The following is a 24564-nucleotide window of genomic DNA, read 5'->3' on the forward strand; positions in this document are numbered from 1 at the left end:
TCTTGCTCTTTGTCTAGCTTCTTGAACAAGTAGCTCATTGGTTTCTAATTTTTCTTTTTAGATACATATGTTGAAGGTATCTTTCTTCTAAGTATTGTTTAATTCCATCCACCAGATTTTGCCATGTAGTGCTTTCGGCTATAAATATTTCCTGAGTTCCATATGAGATCCCTTTCAATGCAAGGTTGTATAGGTTCCCAGCCATTATTATTATTTTCTCATCTGTCGCTCCTTTTACAAGTATGTAATGTTCCTCCTTGTCACCATGTTGGTTTTGTCTGGAGCTTTACCTCCAGATTTCTATAGATATACTTTTTTATTGACAGGTAAAGGACAAAATGAGGAAATATTTTTGCTATATATAAGCATGGTATCTGTCTACACTCCTGGGACAGTGTAGACTTCTAATCTGTCACTTATCCACCTTTGTGAAAAGGAATTCTAATATTGGCTCACTGAAGTCATTTTGGTCAACAGCACAGGAAATTGGTAATATGTATGTGTGGGGACCTGGAAATGGCCACCCCAAGATATGTCTCTTTGGCATCAGGATTATTTGAGGCTGATTGCTTTTGATAAACTGGGACAGGGAAGGAGGAATGGAACTTGCCCTTTGTTAGGGCACATTTACATTTGTAAGGTAAATCTCTATCTGTAAAAGTTGCCTCCCTCTCTGTACCAGGAAGAAGAAAGGAGATGACCTTCTCTCTAAAAACTCTTAATCAATACCAAAGGCAAGGACTTAAATCTGCATTTTATTGTGCTAGTCTGGTAACCTCCTGTAACTGACTTTCCTCCCCCTCCCAACGTTGGCATTTCTTAAGGATTAAGCATCTTTCCTTAGGCTAGGAACTGATTGCTGAGCTCACCTGTGACCGCCCAGCTCCAGACAATCGACTTGAGTCCTGCTATGCCCACTGAGATAGAAGACCCACTACCTGCTGTGTCCATCAAGTGCCGACAGGGCAATCTTGTGACTATTGTGGGAGGGACATTTCAATCACATGTAAAACACCCCATTTGGCGGTATATAACCACTATGTGCACCCCACTTCTTTGGTGCCCTTCAGGAAGAAAGGCACCAGGCCACGGTTCCTCATAAAGCTTTGTTTAATTTTCTCTTGCTTTTCTGTCTCATGTGAATTTAATTCGTTCTCCAGCCAGACGAACCCACATTTGGGAAGAGGAAATGTCTTCCTCCCCTACATATGTTTTCATCAGTCAGATAGTCCATGTTGTGCTGTATTCACAACAAACTCCTAAGTCTCAGCTAAAAATAACCAAGGTTTATTTCTCGAACATGCTCCATGTCATCAGAGGCTGGCTCTGTATTATCCTTGCTCAGTCTGGAGGATTGAGTAGATGGCAGCTAAAAGATGCTCGATCCAACTTCTTGCACAACTGCCAGGCAGGAAAAACACACTCCTACTGTTTGCCAAAGGTTTGTCTGGAAGAGACAGCCTCATTTTTGCTCAAGTTTCATTTGCCAAAGGCTCACAAAGTCACATTTGACTTTAAGGGGCCAAGAAGATACATCCCTTCTGTGTGCCAGAGAAGAGCCGACAATATTTGATGAACGGCAGTAATAATAACTATACACTGTGCTCTATTGTGTCTTCCAAAGCTTATTTTTGCTTTTTGTTTGCTGATTTTTTCAAAAATTCCCTTCAGTTATGTGAGTTACCGTAAATCCTTCTAGTCAATTTCTTCAGTAAGAAAACTGAAGTTAGCCAGAGTTAGCTTCTTTTGCTTAAAAAAAAAACCGATCTAACGCATTAGACTTTGCGTTATAAATGTTACTGAGCAGCTTAGGAAAATGAACTTCAGTTTACACCTTGGGCTAGTTTTCAAGAAAGGGTACACACCGATTTTTGAAGGATAAGGTTTTAATAGGAAAAGAAGCAGGGCATGGCATGAGCCAATATTTAGATCCGAATAATTATTGGTGACTGCAGCATGTCAGGCAGGGAGCCAGCTGTTTTTGCATATGCTCTCTAAGTCAATTTTAATTCTTTATAAGAGCAATATGAGGTGAATCTTACTATTCATCACTTATATATGCAGAAACTGAGGGTCAGGGAAGTGAAATGACCTGTGCAAAAGTCACTTAACTAGCAAATGATGGCTTTGTTTCAAGTCCATCATCTGATCAGGCAGAGGTGAAAGAGAAGAATGCAATGTGTGTTTTTGGGTAGTGGGTACTGTTCGGTTTGGCAGGACTGTGGGATACATGAAAGGCGGAGGGGCCCTTGAGTGCTAAGGCAGAGAGTTGGAGTCTATCAGGTAGGCAGTGAGAGGAAGGTTTCCACATCCGAGAGGGCACTGGTGGAGCCATGCCTCAGAAACATTGATCTGCTATTGTCCTCTACGATGAAGAGAAATGAGGCACGCTGGAGGTTTGGAGACCAGTTGGAGGAGCATTGTAAAAACTCACATAGGCCTGAATGGGCATGGGTGTTGGCAATGGAAAAAGAAAAAAGTATTCTATCGAGTCTCCAGATGCCCAGGGAATTGCTGAACGAAGTCTGAGTTCTCCCTATGTAGATAGCTCATACTTTTCATTATAGGTTTCTCAAGAACTTGCTCCCAGAAAAAACCTGGATGGAGAACAAAACAGGTAAGTGCCCAAGTGAGAAATCTACAAAGCTCCTCTCCCCCAAAATCACCTCTTCCCCATCTGGCATGTCTGGTTCTGGCATGTCTTGCAGGTGGTCAGTCATGTCCATCACCTGGTTTCGGTGTGTGCGACACCTGTATCTGGTGTATCCGGCAGGTGGTTCTCACAAGACTTGTAGGTGGTTCAGACGTGTCCAGAAGGTGGTTCTGGCGTGTTGGGCACCTGGTTCCAGTGTGCCTGGCATGTGGTTCAGGATTCTCCATCTAGTGGTTCAGGCTGGTCTAACAGGTGGTTCAGGTGTGTCCAGCCGCTGTTTCAGCTGTTTCTGGAACCTGGTTCTGGCCTGTGCTGGACCTGTTTCTGGTGTATCCATCATATGGACCTGGCATGTCCAGCACAGTGTTTGGGCATGTTCAGCAGGTGGCTTCAGCGTACTGGGCACCTGGTTCCATCATATCTGACCATTGGTTCCGTGGTGTCTGGCAGGTAGCTCCTGTGTGTCTGGCATATGGTTCCAGTATGTTCTGAAGGTGGTTCCGGCGTGTCCGACTGGTGGCTACCGTGTGTCCTCAACCTGATTCCTTCGTGTGTGGTTGGTGCGTTCAGTGTGTCCAGGTGTTGGTTCCGGCGTGTTTGACAGTTGGTTCCCGCATGCCTGACGGGGGATTCCAGGCTGTCTGGCGGGTTGCTCTGGCCTTTTCTGGAAATTGGTTCTGGCGTATCCAGGACCTGGTTCCGGTTTATCCAGCAGGTGATTTTGGCATGTCCGGCAGGTTGTGCTGGCGTGTTAGGCTGGTGGTTCTGGCTTGTCTGGCAGGTGTTTGTGGCATGGCCAGCACCTGGTTCTGGTGTATTCGGGAGGTGGTTTCAGTGTATCTGGCACGTGGTCTCGGCATATCCAACAGGTGGTTGCGAAGTGTCTGGCAGGTGGTTCCTGTGTGTCTGGCATGTGGTTCTGGTACGTTCGGAAGATGGTTCCAGCATGTCCTTTGGGTGCTTCTGGCATGTCTGCAAGGTGGTTCTGGCGTCTCAGTGTCATGGTTCCAGTGTGTCCGGCGGGTGGTTCCAGGTGGTTCTGGCGTGTCTGGTGGGTGCTTCTGGTGTGTATGGCAGGTCATTCAGGCATGTCTGTATGGTGGTTCCAGAGTGTGCGGCAGGTGCTTCTGGCATGTCTGTTGGCTTTTTCCGGCTTCTAAGTGGCCTGGTTCCAGTGTATCCGGCAGGTGATTTTCGCTTGTCCAGAAGGTGGTTCTGGCGAGTGAAGCAGATGGTTCAGGAGTGTCCAGCAGGTGGTTCATGTCTGTCAGTGATGTGGTTCTGGCATTTCCAGCACATGGTTCTGGCACTCTGAGAGATGGTTCTTTCATGCCTGGCATGTGATTCTGGAGTGTCCATCAAGTGGTTCTTGTGTATCCAGCAGGTGATTTTGGCGTTTGAGTCAGATGGTTCTGGTGTGTCCTGCAGGTGATTCTGGCACGTTTTGGACCTGATTCTCACATCTGCGGTGGGTGGTTCCACCGTTTCCAGATAATGCTTCTGAAGTGTCCAACAGTTGGTTCCAGCATTTAAGGCAGGTGGGTCACACAAGTCCCGCCCGAATCATTCGGCTGAGGCACGAATCATTGTCGTTCCACCTGCTTAGGAGGAGAGAGACAATAGGATTTTAACCAACCACTCTTTGGAAGTTAAGAAAAACTCGCTTTCCACAGTGCTCTTACAGCATACTGGCAACCTCTCATGCCGCCCTTGTGCATGGGTGGAGAGAGTGTTCAGAAAGCAGCTATGGAAGAAAGGCCAAGTTTGCTCAGCAGAGTCCTACATTGCCCTAAAATTGCAAGGCACAAAACACTGCCTCCAACCCTCAAGGGGAGATGAGCAATAATCCATCTTGCTTCCAGCTCTTTGGGAAGCTGAGAAAGAACTCACTTGCCACACTGTTCTTATAGTGTACCTTGAACATCTCATACAAAGGCACCTGAAATGCTGTTTATTTGGAGCCCTTAACTCATTGCTTTAGAACTTCTGCTTTTGGGGCATTTCCATCTTGCCAGCCCGGCTCAGACAAAATGCCTACATCTTCTCCTTAAGCAAGGAGGCTGAGGCCCGAATGATTGTGCATCCACATGCTTAGGAGGAGAGAGACAATAGGCTTTTAACCAACCGCTTTTGTGCACTGGAGGAGAGAGTGTCAGAAAGCACCTATGGAAGAAAGGCCCCTTTGCTCTCAGCCGTGCCCTACATTGCTCTAGAGGTGGAAGGCACAAAGCACTGCCTCCATCCCTCCAGGGGAGACAAGACACAAACCATCTTGCTTCCAGCTCTTTAGGAAGCTGAGAAAGAAGTCGCTTTCCACAGTGCTCTTACAGCATATTGGGAACCTCTCATACACAGGCAGCTGAACGCCATTTCCTCCCAGCCCTTCACTCGCTGCTTTAGAACTTCTGCTTCTGCCACATTTCCCTCTTGCCAACCCAGCTCAGGGGTAATGGCTACATCTTCCCCTTAAGCAATGAGGCCAAGGCCTGAATGATTGTGATTCCACAAGCTTAGGAGGATAGAGACAAGAGGCTTTTAACCAACTGTCCTTGTGCATTCGTGGAGAGAGTGTCAGAAAGCCCCTATGTCAGAAAGGCCCATTTGCTCTCAACCATGCCCTATATTGCTCGAGAGGTGGATGGCACAAAGCACTGCCTCCGTCCCTCAAGCGGAGACAAGCCACAAACTGTCTTGCTTCCAGCTCTTTAGGAAGCTGAGAAAGAACTCACCTGCTGGATATGCTTGAGCCAGGCACCTTAGAGGCTGGAAAAACCCGACAGACATGCCGAAAGCACCCGCCGAACACTCTGGAACCACCACACAGACATCCCATAACGACCCAGCAGACTCACCGGAAGCACCCACCGGACACACCAGATCCACCTGGAACCACCCACTGGACACACTGGAAACATGAGTCTGACACGCCAGAACCAACTTCCAGACATGCTGGAAGCACCTAACGGACAGGCCGGAACCATCTTCTGAACCTACCAGAACCACATGCCACACACTTCAGAACCACCTGTTGGATATCCCAGAACCAAGTACCAGATACACTGAAACCACCTCCCAAATATGCCAGAACCAGGTGCCAGACACGCCACAAACACCTTCCACACAAGCTGGAACCACCATCCTAACACGCCAGAACAACCTGCTGGATACGCCAAAATCACCTGCCAGATACACCGGAACCAGGTCCTGGATACGCCAGTACCAATTTCTGGAAAAGGCTGGAAAATCTTCCAGACACGCCAGAATCACCCACCGGACATGTGGGAACTAATTGCAAGACAGGCCGGAACCAAAGCCAGGACACTCTGAAAGCATCAACCGGACAGGATGGAATCAGGTCCCAGACACACTGTTGCAACCTGCTGGACATGCCGGAACCACCTTTCGAATGTACCAGAACCATATGCCAGACACACAGGAACCACCTGCCAGACACCATGGAACCAACTGTCAGATACACCGGAACCAGGCTCCCAGTATGCTGAAGCCACCTACCGAATATGCCAGAACCATGTGCCAGACACGCTGGAACCATGTGACGGATACACCAGAAACAGGTCCAGCACAGGCCAGAACCAGGTGCCGGACACGCCTGAAACAGCTGCTGGACACACCTGAAACACCTGCTAGACCAGCTTGAACCACTTGACAGACAGTCTAGAACCACATGCTGGGCACACCAGAATCAGGTGCCCGACATGCCAGAACCACCTGCTGGACACGCCTGAAGCACCTGCCAGCCTTGTGAGAACCACCTGCCAAGAACTCCAGAAACAGGTGTTGCACACGCCAAAACCAGGTGCTGGAGATGAATGAACCACCTTAAAGAAATGCCAGAACCAAGTCCCAGACACGAGTGAGTCACCTGCAAGACATGCTAGAACCAGGTGCCTGACATGCTGGAACCACCTGCCGCTCACGTTGAAATCACCTGCCGGATACGCCGGAACCATGTGCTGCACAGGCGGGAATCACGTACCAGACATGCCGGGACCACCTGTTGGATATGCCAGAACCAGGTGCCTGATTCACTGAAACTACCTGCCGGGCACACAAGAACCAGGTGTCAGACAGGCCCCGACAACCGACAGGGCACGTTGAAATCACCTGCATGATACCCCGTAACCATGTGCCAGACAGAACGGGACCACCTGCCGGACACACCGGAGCCACCTCTCAGATATGCCAGAACCACATGTTGGACACGCCGGAACCATCTCCCGGACAGACCTGAACCACCTGCTGGACACGCCAAAATCACCTACCTGATATGCTGGAACCAGGCACCTTGGATGCTGGAAAAACCTGGTAGACATGCCGTAACCACCCGCCACACACTCTGGAACCACCACACAGACATGCCAGAACGACCCGCCAGACACACTGGAAGCACCCACCAGACAAGCCAGAACCACCTGGAACCAGCTGACGGACATGCTGGGACCATGACTCTGACACGCCAGAACCAACTCCCGCACATGCCTGAATCACCCAACGGTCACGCCTGAGCCATCTTCCGAACGTACTAGAACCACATGCTAGACACTTCGGAACCACCTGCCAGACACTTCGGAACCACCTGTTGGATGTGCCACACCCAGGTACCAGATACTCTGAAACCACCTGCCGTATACGCCAGAATCAGGTGCCAGACATGCCACAAACACCTGCCACGGAGGCCGGAACCACCAGCGTAACACATTGGAACAACCTGCTGGACACGCCAAAATCACCTGCCGGATACACCAGAACCAGGTCCTGGGTACACCAGAAGCAATTTCTGGAAAAGGCTGGAACAACCTGCCGGACACACCGGAATCACCCCTGGACATGCGGGAACCAACGGCCAGACATGCTGGAACCAACACCTGGACACTCTGAAAGTACCAACCGCACACGATGGAATCAGGTCCTGGACACATGGTAGCCACCTGACGGACACGCTGGAACCACATTCAGAGCATACCAGAACCACATGCCAGACACGCAGGAACCACCTGCCAGAAACCATGGAACCCACTGTCAGATACGCCGGAACCAGGCACCCAATACGCTGAAGCCACCTGCCGAATATGCCAGAACCATGTGCCAGCCACGCTGGAACCATGTGATGGATACACCAGAAACAGGTACAGCAGTGGCCAGAACCAGGTGCCTGAAATGCCAGAACCACCTGCTTGACACACCTGAACCACCTGTCAGTCTTGTGAGAACCACTTGCCGGATACACCAGACGCAGGTGTCGCACATGCCAAAACCAGGTGCCAGACACATCTGAACCACCTGCCAGTCTTGTGAGTACCACCTGCCAGATACACCAGACACAGGTGTCGCACATGCCAAAACCAGGTGCCGACATGACGGAACCACCTGCAAAACATGCCAGAACCAGGTGCTGGACATGCTGGAACCACCTGCCGGACACGTCGAAATCCCCTGCTGGATACACCGGAACCACATGTCACATGTGCTGGAATCGCCTACCAGACATGCCGGGACCACCTGTTGGATACGCCGGAATCAGGTGCCTGATTCACTGAAACTCTCTGCCGGACACGCCAGAATCAGGTGTCGGACACGCATGGAAAACACACAGGATATGTCGAAATCACCTGCATGATATCCCATAACAATGTCCCAGAAAATAAAGTACCTAGGATGTGTGAAATCCTATTGAGGCATATTCATATAATGCATTTATTATCATCTTTCTCGCTTTTTCTGTTTTATTGTTATAATTTTTTTTTTTTTTGAGGAAGATTAGCACTGACTAACATCTACCACCAATCCTCCTCTTTTTGCTGAGGAAGACTGGCCCTGTGCTAACATCCATGCCCACCTTCCTCTACATGGGACTACTGCTACAAAATGGCTTGATGAGTGGTGCATAGGTCTGCACCCAGGATCTGAACTGGCGAACCTTGGGCCACTGAAGGAGAACATGCAAACCTAACCACTGTGCCACCAGGCCAGCCCCAAGTTTTCTGTTTTTTTAAAGCAATTTCAATTCTTGCATTTGTTTCACCAGCAGTGGTATCATCATCTTGGACAGTTTCCTCCAGAGTCACAGTATCTAAAATTTGGAGCATTTTTGTTGCTTGTTTGGATAAGTGATGTCAGAATGTCTAGTAAATCTTCCCTAGGAGAACTGTCTAAAAGACATCTCAATTTAGCAACTACAGGGACATGTATATTCAACATTTCAATCAATAGTAGTTCATTTTTGTAGAACTCTTCTGATAATTCTCCCAGCTTCTCTTTAGTTTTACAGGTGTTGAAAAATCCCTCAAGTCAGTCCAACAGTTCCACTTTAACAGCAGGATATGACTTCTCTTTTAAATCTGTACCATCTGCAAACAGCACAGGCATGTGGTCAACAAAAGTGAGTGGTAATTGGGCTGGATACTGCCCACAATCTGAACCATCAGTGCCGCGGCCCCAATCCTGTGCAGTGGTGGCAGATCCTGAGCATTGCTGGCCAGGTAGGTCATGCTGGGGATGAGACTTAGGATGGTGCTCTGCAGCCCTCAAGCAGGCAGCTCCACACCAGCTGCCAGTTGCAAGTCCAGTCCACACTGGGTGCACATGGGGGAGCTTGGAAGCAGGAAGCCATCTGGGTGAACAGCAGCAGGAAGTGGCTGAAGAAAGATTATGGGAAGATGAGGGGAAAAAATGTATAATAAATAAAGCTTGCCTTGTTATGCAGATAAATCTCTCAGTTAAAAAAATTCTCTAGGGGTTGGCCTGGTTCACTGGTTAAGTGCGCACGTTCCGCTTCGGTGGCCTGGGGTTCACCGGTTTTGATCCCGGGTGCAGACATGGCACTACTTGGCATGCCATGCTGTGGCAGGTGTCCCACATATAAAGCAGAGGAAGATGGGCATGGATGCTAGCTCAGGGCCAGTCTTCCTCAGCAAAAAGAGGAGGATTGGCAGCAGTTATCTCAGGGCTAGTCTTCCTCAAAAAAAAAAAAAATTCTCTAGGGGCTGGCCTGGTGGCACACGGGTTAAATTCACACATTCTGCTTTGATGGCCTGGGGTTCACCAGTTCAGATCCCAGGTGCGGACCTACACACCACTTATCAAGCCATGCTGTGGCAGGCATCCCACGTATAAAGTAGAGGAGGATGAGCATGGATGTTAGCTCAGGGCCAATCTTTTTAAGCAAAAAGAGGAGGGTTGGTGGGGAATGTTAGCTCAGGGCTAATCTTCCTCAAAAAAAAATTCTTTAAGAGTCATTATCTTTCTGGTGCAGATGCTTTTACTATGGAAATTTCCTTTATAAACATAAATTTCCTTTCCAAAGAGGAAGTCTATCCTTCATTTAAAGCTGTCAAGGTGGAGATCAAGAGTTTTTCTGCATCTGCTGGCTCTCGATTGCTTTTGGCTCCAAATAATTTGTATGTCAAAGTACCATACTTTGGGCATCTTCAGCATTCCTTCAAGAAGAAACAACTTGTTCTTGGAAGTCTCTGTCTCCTCCCCAACCCAGATGCACTCAAGCTGTTAGGGGCCAACAGGAAACAGGGTTCTGCCACAAGAAGCTTTGGGGAAGCCTCTTCACCCTCAAAGCCCTGATGCACACTAGAGGGATAGATCACTGCAGGTTCTTCAGCCATTGAAAATAATATAAACAGCTCCATTCTCATAAATTTAACAACTTGAAAACAAGGAACTATTTACCAAAAATTTCAAACTAACAAAACTCAACCAAGATGATAGTATTTTCCTCGATTGGGCGCTGCCAGCCAAGCTTTTTGCCACAAAACTCAAGACTTGGATTCATGCGACACACCTAAAGAAAGCACAAAACCCTGGGGGACTGCACATCATTTGGTGACTTAAAAATAAAGATTTCTCCAAAGGGAAGCAGACAGTATCTGATGTGAAGGTTTCCAAGGTGTCTGGACCAGGTCTGTTGGAAGTTTCTCTGCCAAACCTTTGAGGATGACATGACACTTCAGATCATCTCCAATGCCTCTGATCTTGAAAACATACAAACTTCAGGTAAAAAAGTGCCAGAGAGTTCTCCCTCCTCTCACTCCGTGTTCCTCAAATGTGGCCACGATAGGTTTCCAATCTGTGTGTTTTTCCTCCAACATGGGACATGACTCCCAGAGAAGGTCCTTCCTGGCATCGAGGGACGAGAGGCTACTGAAACTGGAAAAATCTGACTGCAGATCAACAATGCTTTCAGAGAAAGATCGCAATCAAAATGGGGACATGTGAAAGTTAATAAACAGAAATGTAGTTGAAATAGTGTTGGAAGGCTAATAGAGGGAGTTCTCATGCCCTATGTCAAAAGCGCAGTGCAACAGGAAGAATAAAGACTTTCTCTTCCTGACCAGTCAGAAACTAAGCCAAGGAGAGACTGTCACAACTCTATCGATGAAAAGCCACTGCCCTCAAGACTGTGTCCAATAGCCCCCCAATTTTCCCCACTCTGAGATGAAAGACCTTCTCCTCTCTTTCTTGCTGGGTGCTCCTGCATCGCTCGCCATGGTTGCACACTCCAAATGGCTATTCTTTGCTAATCCCAGATAAACCAATTTTTGCCAGAGAAATAACTGGCTGTTTGTTTAAGGTCAAGACTTGTTAATAAGCCAGAGATGTAGAGAAAACATTTGATAAAATCGAACTCCTGTTTGTCATAAAATTTTCTAGCAAGTTTGAAATAGATGGAAACTACTTTCACTTGTTGAAGGTCATCTACAGAAAATGCACAGTTGACTTCATGCTTAACAGGGAAAGACTAAATGATTCTCCCCATAATAAGGAACAAGGAAAGGAATACCACTTTGACTATTCTTATTCAACAAAATACTGAAGCTCCTGGCAATAAGAGAAGTAAAGGAAATAAATCCATAGAGTTTAGAAAGGAAAAAATATAACCATTCCTAGTTTCATTGTTGTCTGTGTAAAAAATCTCTGGGAACCTACAAAAAAAAAAAAAATCAGAACTAACACATGAGTACAAAAAGTTCACCAAGTACAAGATCAACACACAAAAGACAATTTTATTTCTACAACTAATGATGAACCTGCAGGTGATAAACTTGAAAATGCTGTATTATTGAAAACCACTCCGAAGAACATGAAATATTCAGGCATATATTCAAGAACATGTGTACAGGATCTGATGCTGAAAATTATAAAATACCGATTATGGTAATGAAAGAAGTTGCAAATAAATTGAGAACATTACTATTGTCAAAGACAAATGCAGCAGAAATTAGTTAAAGTGGTGAAAGCAGATTTTATTCAATAATGGCTGACAGAAGCTGAGCTGTGCTCAGATTTGTACGGAGGTGAATTTAGAATTTTAAAGAGGGAATGAAGGAGGAGGGTTCAGGGGCTCAGTGGAGTCAAAGAAGTGAAAAAGGACAAAGGTTGGTCAGTGTAACTGTGATTAGACCCACCATGTTTGTTACTTTGCAGTTATCAAAGTTAGGATTCTATCCTCACTCAGAAGTTGAGAGAAAGAGTCTCTATCTGTCTTAATGAAATATTTCAAAGGAGTGGCTCTTAGGTCCTTTAGAGAATTGTGAGAGATGCATATCGACAGTTGTAAGCCCTCTTTAGTAAATACTCTAAGAAGGGGGATCAGAGGCCTATAATTGGGTGTTGACTAAAATAAATAGCAAATTTTTCTGTCAGCTTTGAGCTCTCAGGAAGGCATTTTAATGGTGGGCTGGAGTCATTCCAGTTACACAGACTTATGCTGCTAGAAGCCACGCCAGAGTTTGGTTGAGTCTCCTCCTGGTGTGGGGGTTTGGAAGGAGTTGTTATGTGCTGAGACTTCTGCAGTCCTCACCATGTTACTGGATAGAATAATGAGTACAGGTCTCAATTATCCCCAAATTGATCTATAGGTCTAATATTATTCTAATAAAAATTCCACCACAGTTTGTAGACAGAGACACCTTTTTCTAAAATTTATATAAAAAGGCACATAGCTGAGAGTAGCTAAAACAATCATGACAGGAAGAATAATGCGGCAGTAAACACTTTAACAATATTTAGTATTGCCTTGTACATACTGTAATCACAGCATCATCATTTTCATTGTAGGACAGCTACATAAATCAATGGAACAGAGTAGAGAATCCAGAAATGGACCACAGAGTTATACCCTAGTAATCTCTGACACCAAGAGTGAACCTTAATGTAAATTATGGACTTTGAGTGATAATGGTGTGCCTATGTATGTTCATCAATTGTGAAAAGTATACTACTCTGACGAGGGATATTGACAATAGAAAGGTTATGCATATGTGGGGGCAGGGACCATATGAGAACACTGTATATTTCATTAAATTTTGCTGTAAACGTAAAACTCTAAAAAATAACATCTGTTTATTTTTTAATAGGCAATACAAAAATACCTTGTGGTGATAAAACTAGTCATTATTTTAGCTGTGATGGATACACAAACTTGCACATCTGATAAAATTGTACAGAACTAAATACACAGGAACAAATTAGTACAAGTAAAACTGGAGAAATCTGAATAAGATAGTGGATTGTATCAATGCCAACAAGCTGGCTGTGGTATCGTCCTATAGTTTTGCAGAATGTTATCATCGTAAGGAACTGGGTAAAGTGTACACTGGAACTTTTGGAGTTATTCCTTACAGCAGTGTGGAATCTACAATGATCTCACTATAAATTTCAATTAAAAATAGTTGACAAATGGAAAGTCAGTCTATGTTCTAAGTTAGGAAGTTTCATTAAACGGTCAGTCCCATTACTTTATAAATTGAATACAATGCCAATAAAATTTTAACGAGCTTTTCTGTTGAGTTAGATAAATGATCCTACATGGAAAAAATAAACGCATAAGCTAAGCTAGGAAAATATGGACCAGGAAGAACTCTGAGGGAGGAGCTGCTCTATCACAAGTTAAAAATATTCAGAGACTGTAATGCGACAGGAGAGGATTGTTGCATGCACAAGAAGAGGAGAGAAGGGAAAGGGAGGGGAGAGGGTGGCAGAGGTCAGGGGAGTGGGGGTGGGATGGCCTGATTGGAAGTTGTTGACATGGGGAAGCTGTAGGTCACTAAGTAGAAGGCAGGCATCCTATGCGATGGTTTAGGGAGCATACGTGGCTTTCTCTGGCAGTCCTGTGTTGAAAGCAGAACGAGAGTTTTGGAAACTGGCAGTTACTGACCAAGTGCTGACTGTTCTGTGCTGAATGCTGCAGGGGCTGTGATTTGGCTTCTTGGGATGTTTGCTTCCCACGTTGGGAGTCAGAGTTATACTGTCATATATGATCTGGCGTTTGTCCATTTGTATATTCACTCTCAAATATACAGTCGGTGCACAAATTCATCAGTTAGCTCGTCATTAAAAAATCGTCTCTTGGAAAGTTAAACCTTTGAAAGTTAAAAAGATGAAAATATTAAAAAGATGAAAGATGCTAAATAAGTTTTATAGATGAATATGAAAAAATTGAATAAGAATCTCAAAATTATCCTTCAACAGATTAGGGTGTCATGAAACAGGTTTCTCAAACTTAAAGTCCTATATTAACATTATTTTCTAAAAAAGAAATTTGGCAAAATGAATTAAAGGTCTTAAAACGTCCTTAGCGTTGACTTCATGTTTACACTTCTAGTAATTTACAATCAGGAAGTAATTCTAAATAGCAATACGTTTTATCTCCTAAATTGATTTTTTTGTGTAAATTATTGATTAAAAAAAGAAAAAAGAAATCAAATGTCCAGCAGTTAAGTACATTTACTTGAGAATATATCATGCAAACTATGTTTAAGTAGAGTGTCATTTTTATTATCAGCATAGGAGAAAAGATGAGTTATGGGAGGGATTCTGCTCATGCTCAGTTATTTCCTTACTTAACATTAAATCTTGAATAAAGTATAATGTCAAGCTGACTCATTTACTCCTTCATTTTAAAAGCTGAAGACTATTTCCTTGGTTTTTAAATAATGAGGTGTAAAGAAGGGGGTGAGGTGTTGAAAATAACTTCCACTGAGATTGACAGTAGCAACTGCTCTTGATTTTTTTGAGAGTTGTGGGGTCACCCATCAAAGCAGGAATGCTATTTATGTTCAGAAATTAACAATCTGAACTTTATTAGAAATTTTGACTTTTATACACCCTCAAAAAGTAAACTTAGGAATTTATTTGAATTTTTAGCTCTGTTGAGGTATGAGTAATAGACAAAAAATGCACACGTTTTCTATATGTGTATTGGTTAGTTTGGACATATGCATACACCCATCATATCATCCCCACAACCAAGTGCTGAACACATCCATGACCTCCAAAACTTTCCTTGTGATTTTTGTGTGTGTTTTTTAAGCTTAGGAATTTCGTGGATTTTAACCTTATGCTCAGATAAAAGAGGGAGAAGATGAGGTGTACATTGTTTCATTATGGTACCTTAAGACATAGACTTTCAACATACACATGACTTCTGAAAAGCAATATTTATTACTCTCACAACGAAATATTTTCTCCTATTTCCTTCAAATATATGGCCTTCTTATTCTACCCCCCACCCACTTCCTTTTTGAGTAGGGACTCAGGAGAAATTTCCAATGGTACTAACAAACAGGGTCCAAGGGGTGGCTGCCCCTCAGCCCTGCAGGCTTTTCCCCTGTGAGAAGCGGCCACTTTGCACGTGTGTGAGCCAGTGTGGAACAGGACAGAGTATGCCTGCAGACTGGTTCAGCCTGCTGAGCCCCTTTGCTGCTTCTAACCTATGGCCACGAAAAAGGCTAAATGGAGGGAAATTAAACTTTGATGTGCTGATGATTGAAAAGGAAAGTGCCTTGCTCTCTAAGGGATAAAGCCATTTGGAGGAAAATCAAATAACTATCATAGTTATTTTTTCCTATCTTATTTTTCCACTGAAGCCACTAGACATTTCAATCTTTCTGACTTCCTAACAGAATCCAGTAGTACTTTCCTTTTCTAAGGCCAATGAACTGTTATGTAAGGGGCTTCTCTTGCTTTTTCCAAACCCTCCCGGGATTCTGTTTATCTACTGTTCGTTTTTCACCCCCTGCTTTTCAGATTGCTTTGTTCACTGTCCTTGTAAAATAAATGTGGCTCATTAAAATAACCAGCATGAATATGTATCTCTTTCACTGCATTTTATCTAATAAATATGCTGAAGATTTTCTGTATGCTGCATGTGAATCCTTTGCTGAATATTGGAAGTGGGACAATCTCTTCGCTTCCTGTGACTTGCCAATTCCCTTTTGTAATGTGTCTTATGATGAACCGAAAGCCTAAATTTTAATGAATCCCAGTTTACCGATATTTCTTTTATGGAGCGTGTGTGTGTGTGTGTCTTCTTTGAGAAGTTTTTTCTACCCTGTGGTCCCGAGGATGTTTTCTTATGTTGTCTTCTAGAAGTTTCATTATTTTACCTTTCCCCTTTAGGTCAAAGTGTCCAGAAATTGAGTTTTGTGTATTGTGAGGGTAGGGCTCAAGGTTTCTTTTACATCCATATGCTCATCTCTACGAGTAATAACAGGCAGCATTGGGACAGGTGGACACAAGCCTGGGAGTTAGGGGTCCTGTATTCTCAGCCTTAACCTCCCTTTAAAGCACTCTCTGAACGTGGGCAGGTGACTTTCCCAGTTCTCCCTCCTCTCAGACTCCTTTCTTCCTCTCTTCCTTCTATCCTTCATTCCTCCCTCCCTCCCTCCCTCCATTCTTTCCTTCCTTCCTTCCATCTATCCACCCAAGCATCTGTGCAGGTATCAATCTGTCCAACTGTCCTCCTACCTGTTCGCCGGTTTGTCCTTCTTCTCTCCTTCCATCCTCTTTCCTCCCATCTCTCAACTTCTCTTCCTTGTCTTTGTTCTTCCTGCTTTCCCTGTGACCCTCCATTTGTCCGCTCTTCCTCTGTCCATCCAGGTATCCCCTCTGTCTGTGCCTCTACCTATCTCTTTGTTGCGTCTCTCTCTTCTTCAAGCACACTGTCTCTCTTGGGTTCATCTCACTCACAGGCTCGAACATCCCTCTACTCACACAATCCCTCCTTCTGTCACTCACATTTATGGCTCACCTGTGAATGGTTGTCCTGGGACAGCCCCTGTTGGAGTGCAGATGAGCCTGTGGGGCTTCACCCACTGTGTGGGGTCTCTGTCTCTCCCAGACGACAGCCCTTTCCACAGCTCCTGAGCCGGGCAGCATGTTCCTGCCTACTTCCTCATTGCTTGAGCAACCAGAAGACACCACAGGCCTAGGGGGCCCCTCTTCCTTCCCCAGAGGAGCTCTCCAGCCCCACACCTCAACTGACCAATTATAACTGGGCAGCTGGGAAGCCGAGGTGTGCAATTCTGCTTTGAGGGCAAGCATGTTGATCACAAGGATTATACCAATATTTCAATCTGATGCAGCCCTCAGAGAGCCCCTGGTCTTGTGAAAGTCACGGAAAATTCTAATACAGGGTGGGATGTTTTGAGGAGAAGCACCTGGCATCCTTTGGGTGGGAAGGGCTCTCTGGAGGGAGTTTTGCCCAATTGGGGTCTTTAAGAAGGAGTAGGAGTTATATAGGGAAATAGGGTGTGGAGCGTGTTCCTGGCAGAGGAAATTGCATGAGCAATAGCCCTGTAGGCAAAAACAGCATAGTGTACGGGAGAATTGACAGGAATTTGGTTTGCCTGAAGCACAAAGCACTCAGAGTGAATGCATCAATGAGGCTGAAGAGTCAGCAGGAGCCAGATGTACAAGGGCTTTGAGTGCCAGGTCAAGAAGTTTGAACTTAACCCTGAAGGCCTTAGGGAGCCGTGGGTGATGCCAGAGCAGGAGTGTTCTAGTGAGATCTTCATTTCAGAAAAATGCTTCTAATGTTCAAGGCAGAGAACATCCTTTAGACAATGCATCCAGTGAGCATGTTAGGGTGTTGGTTTCGGTGAGAAAAGATAAGACCTACCTGGGACGTGAATGAACAGAAGGAACGCATTGAGGAGCAATCTGTAAGTGCAATTGGTGTTACTGGCAGGGGAGGGAGGAGGAGCTGAGAGATATGCTGGCTTCGACTTGGATGAGCACAGCATTGGGTGGTGGTTCCACTGGGAGCAAAGGCAACAGATGATACTGAGTTCAGGCTTCTGATCTGGTCTCAGCCCAGCTCTCAGTGATGGCCATCTCTCTCCTTCTCTTCTTGCAGCCAAGGGGCACGACCTGAAGGCCCTCACACTCAACTCCACCATCTCCAACATCCAGTATTTGACAGACATGAGCAAGAGCTCAGCCACATTGAACTCCACTGAGAGAGTCCTGCAGCACCTGATGAGACCCTGGTGCCAGCAGCTCCTGGTAGGATGAGTCCCAGCCAGCCGCACCCCACCTGCTGTCTCTCCTGCTCGTCCTCCTCCTGCCTCCTCCCCTGCTTGGATCCTTGTTCACGAAGAGCAGCCTGGGCCCCTTGTCTTGGGCTGTAGACTGATCTCCCTCAGGGAAGTCCCTTTTCTGAGCATTTGAGAGTCATGAACACTTTCAGTGACCACCCCAGTTTTCACTCTTCCCACTGACTGCCAATTTGCTCCTCCCTCCCTCTGGCCCCCATTATCAGAGGATTCAGGACATCTCTCTAAAGTCCCCACATTCTTCTCTCCCCGGGCCTGTGGAGGATGGTGCAGTCTCCAGCATGGAAGCTGTCTGCACCTACCACCCTGACCCCATGGCTCATGATGGAGAGTGTGACAGAGACCCCATGTGACAGAGAGCAGCATTCCTGGGTGCTGAACCAGCTGGTCCACCATGTGACCCCGAGGAACCTCTACTCCCTGCTCAGGGACAGCCTTTTTGTCAGTTGTGAGTGTTTGTGCTGAGCTGGATTGACAGTGATCGTTACTTATGCCTGTTCTGCTTTATTTCCTCTCTAACAAGTCAGCCTAGGTTCTGCTTGGGGGACACAGAAACCACATATGTAAAAAATTTCAACTTACAAACGGAGACTATGTAAATGAATTTGTTGATCCCAATGAAAAAAAATGTGAACTATCTCACTATTAATTTTTGTATAGATTGCCTGGACAAATGGTAATATCTTGGTTATAATGGGTTTAAATATACCATTAAAATTAGTTTCACTTGTTTATTTTTACTTTTTTAAATGTCAGTATTTTAAAAAAGTTTAAATTTCATAAGATAGAGTGTGAAATTCTACTGTTGGACAGCACTGTTCAAGACATGAAAATACAGCCCAGAGAAAGTGGTTAGGGACAATTTTTCCAAGGAAAGGAGTCAATCTGACCCACGTGGCAAGATGCAGAAAACAGTCTCATACACACATACATACACACAGACACACTTAGAAAGCAAGACCAACATCATCATAGAGTTGAACCACTACTTCTCAAGTGGCAAGAGGTTGCAGTCCTACATTGTTCTAAGTGGACGAACCTCAGGAAAGGAGCCAGGAGTCAAGAAAATTTACCAACCAGGAAGATCTAAAACCAGAGAGTAAAGGTCAGGATCTTTGGTGAAGTTCCCAGCGGCGGATTCTGTTAGAAACTCAATACGTTAGTGAGAACTTTGCAAGAAGGGTTGTTACAGAACTCACCTATCCTTTCCTATGTAAAAATACACAAGTTTTGTAAAGAATACTAGCTCCTGCCAATCAACGAAAAGATGGTAGAACACGAATATCCCCCTTGTAAATCACTCCTGGATTAGTGAGCCAGTCAGGGAACAGATGACAGTGGATTGAGCTGGACCTCATTAGGCTGATTCTGACTTCATGACCATCCTGTGGATTGTCTCATGCCAGGAACTCTAAAACATGCTGTCCCCACCACTCTTTTGCCACCAAGGTCCACCAACCAGACCTTGCTGACAAATGCCCTAGCTGGGCCCCTTCTGACCACACCTGGAGGACTCTCCCCAAATCCTACTCCGTCACGGCGCTCTTCCACCCGCCACTGGCCAGGGAGGCATTTCCTCCAAGGCTGACACTCTGTGTGCCCAGCTCTGGGAATGACACATCTCCCTCAAGTGAAGAAAAGGATCTGAGTTCAGAGCCTGTGGGCTGCAGCCATTAGGACAAGGCCTGCGGTTTGCTGCCAGACAGAAGAGAACCTGTGGTGGGTGTGGGTCCCAGGGTTCAAGAAGCCCCCGTGATTCCTGGATAGAATCCCAGAAGACGATGCAGGACAGAGCAGGGATGCTTGGGTGTGATTGTCCTTGGGAATGTCCATAGGGAGGCGGATCTGCCATTGGTAATGCCTTCAACAGTGTTGTTGATTCATCGATTAGTCCTGTCTCAGGGAGTGCTGTCTACATCCTTCCAGCCCCTACTCTCCCGTCTGGAGCAAACAGACAGCGTCACAAGAACATTTACATTTCATTTATAATGTATGCGTACAGGGCATGCAATGTGCTGGATGTTGCAAGTGTTTTGAAACATTAACTCCTTTAGCACTCTCCATATCCTCACAAATTAGGTACGCTTATCCTTCTTGCCAACAACAGATGAAGAAACTGAGGCACCAATGAGGTAAGTACTTTGCCTTCTACCAATATCTAGGAAGTGATTGAGGTGGAATTTGAACATAAGTTGTGGCTCCATATTCTCTGCTCTTAACCATGTTCTTTGCTCCCTATGACTTCACACCATGAAGACGTTGGCTCAGTGTATCCATTTTCTTGTTACACCCGGTAGCCCCACTCTTTGATCTCTGTCTGAAAAAGATGCTATTCGCATCAAAACTGTTGCACATACACAACCAAAATGACTTCTCCCCATATCCCATGTCCTGGAAAATACATAGAGAACGTTTCAAAACATTTCTTGCCCAGGCTGAGAGTGCTTCTGGGAAATCCCACTGTTCCTGTAAGAAGCCAAGGGCAGGCTGGGAGCTGTGTCTTAGGGGAAAGGTGAGATCAGGAGATACTATGGGGTTACAAAATGGATGGGGGACCTCAGCAGGAATTGACTTCAGGATCTGGGGGTGTTTCAAGCTGGGTGCTAATTTTCTGGCTTTGGGTGTAGGGGCTGGTGCCGCATTCCAGGGAGAGGCCAGTCTCCCTGTGTTCTTGGGGAAACCAGACCCTTGAAAGCAAGGGAATGAGAATTTCCTTTCACAATGGACTTGGGAGGGGAAACATTCAGCCCAGAAGAGACAGTCATGACCCTGAGGAAACCAGAAGAAGCTGCCTCCTCGTCCGCCAAGCAGAAAGCCCTCCTTCATGGACTCACTTTATCCAGATGAGACCAAGAAGGAGGACATCATGAGATGCCCTTGCAGGTGGGAGACCTGTGACAGTGGAGCCTGTGCCTGGGAGGCTCTGAAAGGCATCATAGGGGTGACATTTGCTGTCAGCAGGGTGCCAGATGAGAGGCACGCCTGCCTGTGTCTGGGAACAGTTTGAGTGTCAGGGAGAAGGCACCGCTGGCGCAGAGGCTCTCAGGAAGAAGTGGGTCTGACCAGACAATGTCCGAAAGAGGGCAGTGTAGCTGGAAGGAGCCTGAGAAGAGAGAGGAGGGTAGATGGGGACAGGCAGGGCCAGAGGGCAGGAACTGGCAGACTGTGCTTTTCCCGTCGCTCTCTGATGACACTGCTCTAAGACATTGCACCTAGAAAATACAAATCCTTAACATCTCACAAATTCTGTGTGCCAGGAATGGGGCACAGCTTAGCTGGGTGCCTCCGCCTCAAGGTCTCTGTGAAGCAGGGGCTGCGGCTATATTGCGGCTCGACTCGTGGAGGGTTTGCTCCCAAGTTCACTCACATGCATGTTGACGGGGTTTGTTTGGACTGAAAGTCTGAGTTCCTGCCTGTCTGTTGGCCAATCATTCCCTCCGTTCTCTCCTATGGAACATCTTCATAGGACAACTGAAAACATGCACACTTGCTCCCCCAGTTCCAGAGATATAAGATGCAGAGAGAGAGAGAGATGGAAACAGAAGGAGGGAAAGAGGGAGGGGACTAAAGCCAATGAGTAAGAAGGAAGGGCCAGGCTTTTTGTTCTTAACCCTGGGTTGCAGGCCATCCCATCACCTTGGCTGCATTCTATTCAGAAGGCAGTTCCTGACCACTTGTGGTTCCACAAGGACGTGCACAGCAGAAGACAGTGAGCACCAGGAGCCATGGTGGAGGCTGCCCACTACATAGGCCGACACGAGGCACTTGGGTCTGATTCTAAGTCAAACAGGAGACCTTGCAAGGTTTCATGCCAGTGAATGGAAGTATCTGAATTTCCCCTAATTTCCATCTCTTAGAGGTGCAGACCTGGAAATGAGCCCCAGAGGGGCAGTGACTTTATCAAGGTCACAGAGCTGGAACCCAGGCCTGTTTTGAGGGGTACTCCACACTACATCCCACCCCTTCTTGTCATTCTTTCATCTCTAAGTGTGTGCATCAGACACATGGAAACCAGACCACAGGTGTTGTCGCTATTGTCTGTTCTACACTTGAGGATGTCCCAAGGGAGATATTTCTGGCCTCGTCCCCATCGTGCAGGTTGGGTGATTGAGGAGGCCCTGGGAGGCCCATTGGCATTTCCAGGACACAGAGCTTGTAGGAGAAAAGAGGTCGGAACTCAGCTGCATGTCCTCAAGCTGGAACCCTGGTTCCATCTCAAGGTCCTGTGTTGGGATCTATGCTGGCTATTTGTGTACAGTTCTGGAGGTGACATGGGCAAGGAGGGTGAGCAGCCAAGATCCCAGAGAGGTTTTCGGTGGGTGTGATTGAAGAAGGCGCCCAGGTAAGGGAAACTTGAGGAAGTGATCTCACTTCCTTGGAGACAGACCCCAACAGAACTTAGCACACTGGTCTCCAGGCACCCACATTCTAGACATAGCATCCTATTGAGCCCACTTGAGTGGCGACACTGAAGACAGGAGGATGTTCTCCTGCTGTCTCCCGAGTTGTGGAGGCGCTGGCTTCAGGAAAGCCAAGAAAAAGAGCCTTTTCAGTCACTATAGACACTGGCTTGGCCCTCACCTGCACCGCCTCTGTCCAATTGGTAGGAGGAGCACTCAGGTAACATAGGGAAAGCCAACAGGGTTAGGCCACAACTGGATGCCACCCGCACACCAATTTGAGCCTCCTTGTGTGTCGGAGGGGAGTGAGAGATGGACGGCGGTGCTGAGCGGGGACCCACCCTGGGCAGGAGCCATTTGCTCGGTGTTGGAAGCCTGGCAGTGTGTCGTGTTCCCAGCCTAGGTGGTGGCTAGCAGGATGGGAGAGTGGGTGCTGGGAACCAAGCTCCTCTACCCATAGGTTAGTCCCGAGCCCTCCAGGTGTCATCTCATTCCCTCCCTGGCTAGAGGTCTATGCAGATGCTGCTCGGTACCTGATCTGTGCTGGGGTTTCCTCCTGTGGCCAAGTCGAGGCATGCCCCTCAGACCTCCCGGCCCGGCTCTCGGGCACTGTCTTTGCAGAGCTGCACGCAGGAGGTGGTGGAAGAGCTGACGGATGGCTTCAGGTACTCCATCTCCCTGGACAGGGACCAGCTGCACCGCGCCACCATCAATAACCAGGGCTGCTCTGAGGTGAGAGTGGGCACGGAGGGGTCTTCCCACCCAGGCCCCTGAGATGACCAGGGCAGGCCCAGAATCCAACCTCAAACTGCCGTTCTCCTGGGACCCTAACAGGGCTGTCCCCCATGAGTGTCCCACAGTCCCAAAGGAATCTGGACTTCCGCTCCTCCCCACCAGCTGCATAGGACGGTAGGAGGGCACTCTTTGCATTTCCCTAGGAAGATTAGAGAAAATGTTGTTGTCGTTGTCACTTCCCAATAGGCCCTGAGTATCTTTGAATTTTGCCTTTTTTGGAAAATGAAACCACGATAACAAGGGTCTCCAAACTCCCTTTAATGTAAAAGAAATAACCATCAGCGCGTTTGAAAGTCAAAGGGATTCTCAGAACGTGTCACTGCCCTGTACACTGTTTCCAGACCTGGGAGGGGTGGGGTGGCCACATAACATTTCCCTCCAGGTCAGGGTCTGATGAAGCCTCAGGCAGTTAGAGGGGATGTCCCTCAGCCCTCACTTTGGGCGGTTCTCAGTTCTGACCCACAGGACATAGAGAAGCCACTGGGCATGGCTAAGCCTCTGTTCTCCTCTCTAGAGAGGGGTGTCTGTTGAGGATTCACTGAGCTGGTGCTCTTCACAAAGGGAGCTTTGTTGTCCCTCAGCGAGCAAATGGCCTCGAGGGAGCTCAGTGTGGAATCCTTCGCAGGACCAAAGTCAGATTGTACTTTGAGAGCCCAGAACTTTGCTGAGTTGGGACCCCTGTCTCTCCTGTCGCACACGTCTGGGAGGGGCTAGGAGTTCCTGGGTCAGCTGCAGACCCCGATAACGCTGGTGGTTTGCAGTGGTGGCCCTGACCCTCTGTCCTCCTCATCCCACCCAGAGTGAAGATGAGTCCACTCTGTCTGTCACTGAGGCCTGCAGGATGCATGCCCTCCAGGCAGGCATGATGCAGAGGCTCTCAGAGTCTGTGCTGCCAGCCTTCCCCAGCAGAGTCCTCTGCAGTGTCACCACCTCCCTCTGCAGCTACTCAGGCTCCAGCACAGCCCACCAGGTGCTGGACCAGCTGTTTCCCAGGTGACTGCCCACCTCCTCCTCAGCACAGTGGTGACTCTGCCCACTGCCAGCTGTGTGTCTTGCCTTGGGAATGTCACCGCATCTCTCTGAGCCTGAGTTGGCTCCTCTGAAACGTGGAGTGGGAGAGGATGAACTTGCTAGGCTTCTCCCAGGGATGAATGGGATCAGCCCTCCAGGTGCTGCCCTGGTGCCCGGCTCTGCAGAGAGGGTGGTGGGCCATGCTGTGGTTGCTGGTGGTGATTATTTCTCTGTCCCCCACGGAAAGTAGTCTTCGTCTCCATTCACTGGCTTGTGGCTTTTTGAGTTTGGAAAAGCACCTGGAGAGCACCCTGTCAAGGAGTTTGAGATGCCATCC

At 47.1% G+C, this 24564-nt stretch overlaps 1 protein-coding gene across 31 annotated transcripts in view; it reads left to right on the forward strand.

The window, feature by feature from the left end:
* The window catches only part of LOC111772189 (ral guanine nucleotide dissociation stimulator-like), a 93236-nt gene that overhangs the window by 61574 nt on the left and 7098 nt on the right, over positions 1 to 24564 (forward strand). For 29 of the 31 annotated variants that reach the window (XR_011429389.1, XR_011429388.1, XR_011429396.1 and 26 more), the window contains 2 exons: positions 2568 to 2617; positions 17823 to 18741. Coding sequence is in view for 1 of the 31 variants with exons in the window: in XM_070243997.1 (XP_070100098.1) it covers positions 22504 to 22641; positions 23043 to 23153; positions 24016 to 24209 (443 nt within the window). In the remaining 30 variants the exon portion in view is untranslated. Of the gene's footprint in view, positions 1 to 2567; positions 2618 to 8934; positions 9154 to 17822; positions 22642 to 23042; positions 23154 to 24015; positions 24210 to 24564 lie in introns of those variants that run through there. The other 2 variants (XM_070243997.1, XR_011429376.1) reach the window with 2 other exon arrangements.

This window comes from Equus caballus, chromosome 20 (genome assembly GCF_041296265.1).
Source record: "Equus caballus isolate H_3958 breed thoroughbred chromosome 20, TB-T2T, whole genome shotgun sequence".
Lineage (NCBI taxonomy): Eukaryota > Metazoa > Chordata > Mammalia > Perissodactyla > Equidae > Equus > Equus caballus.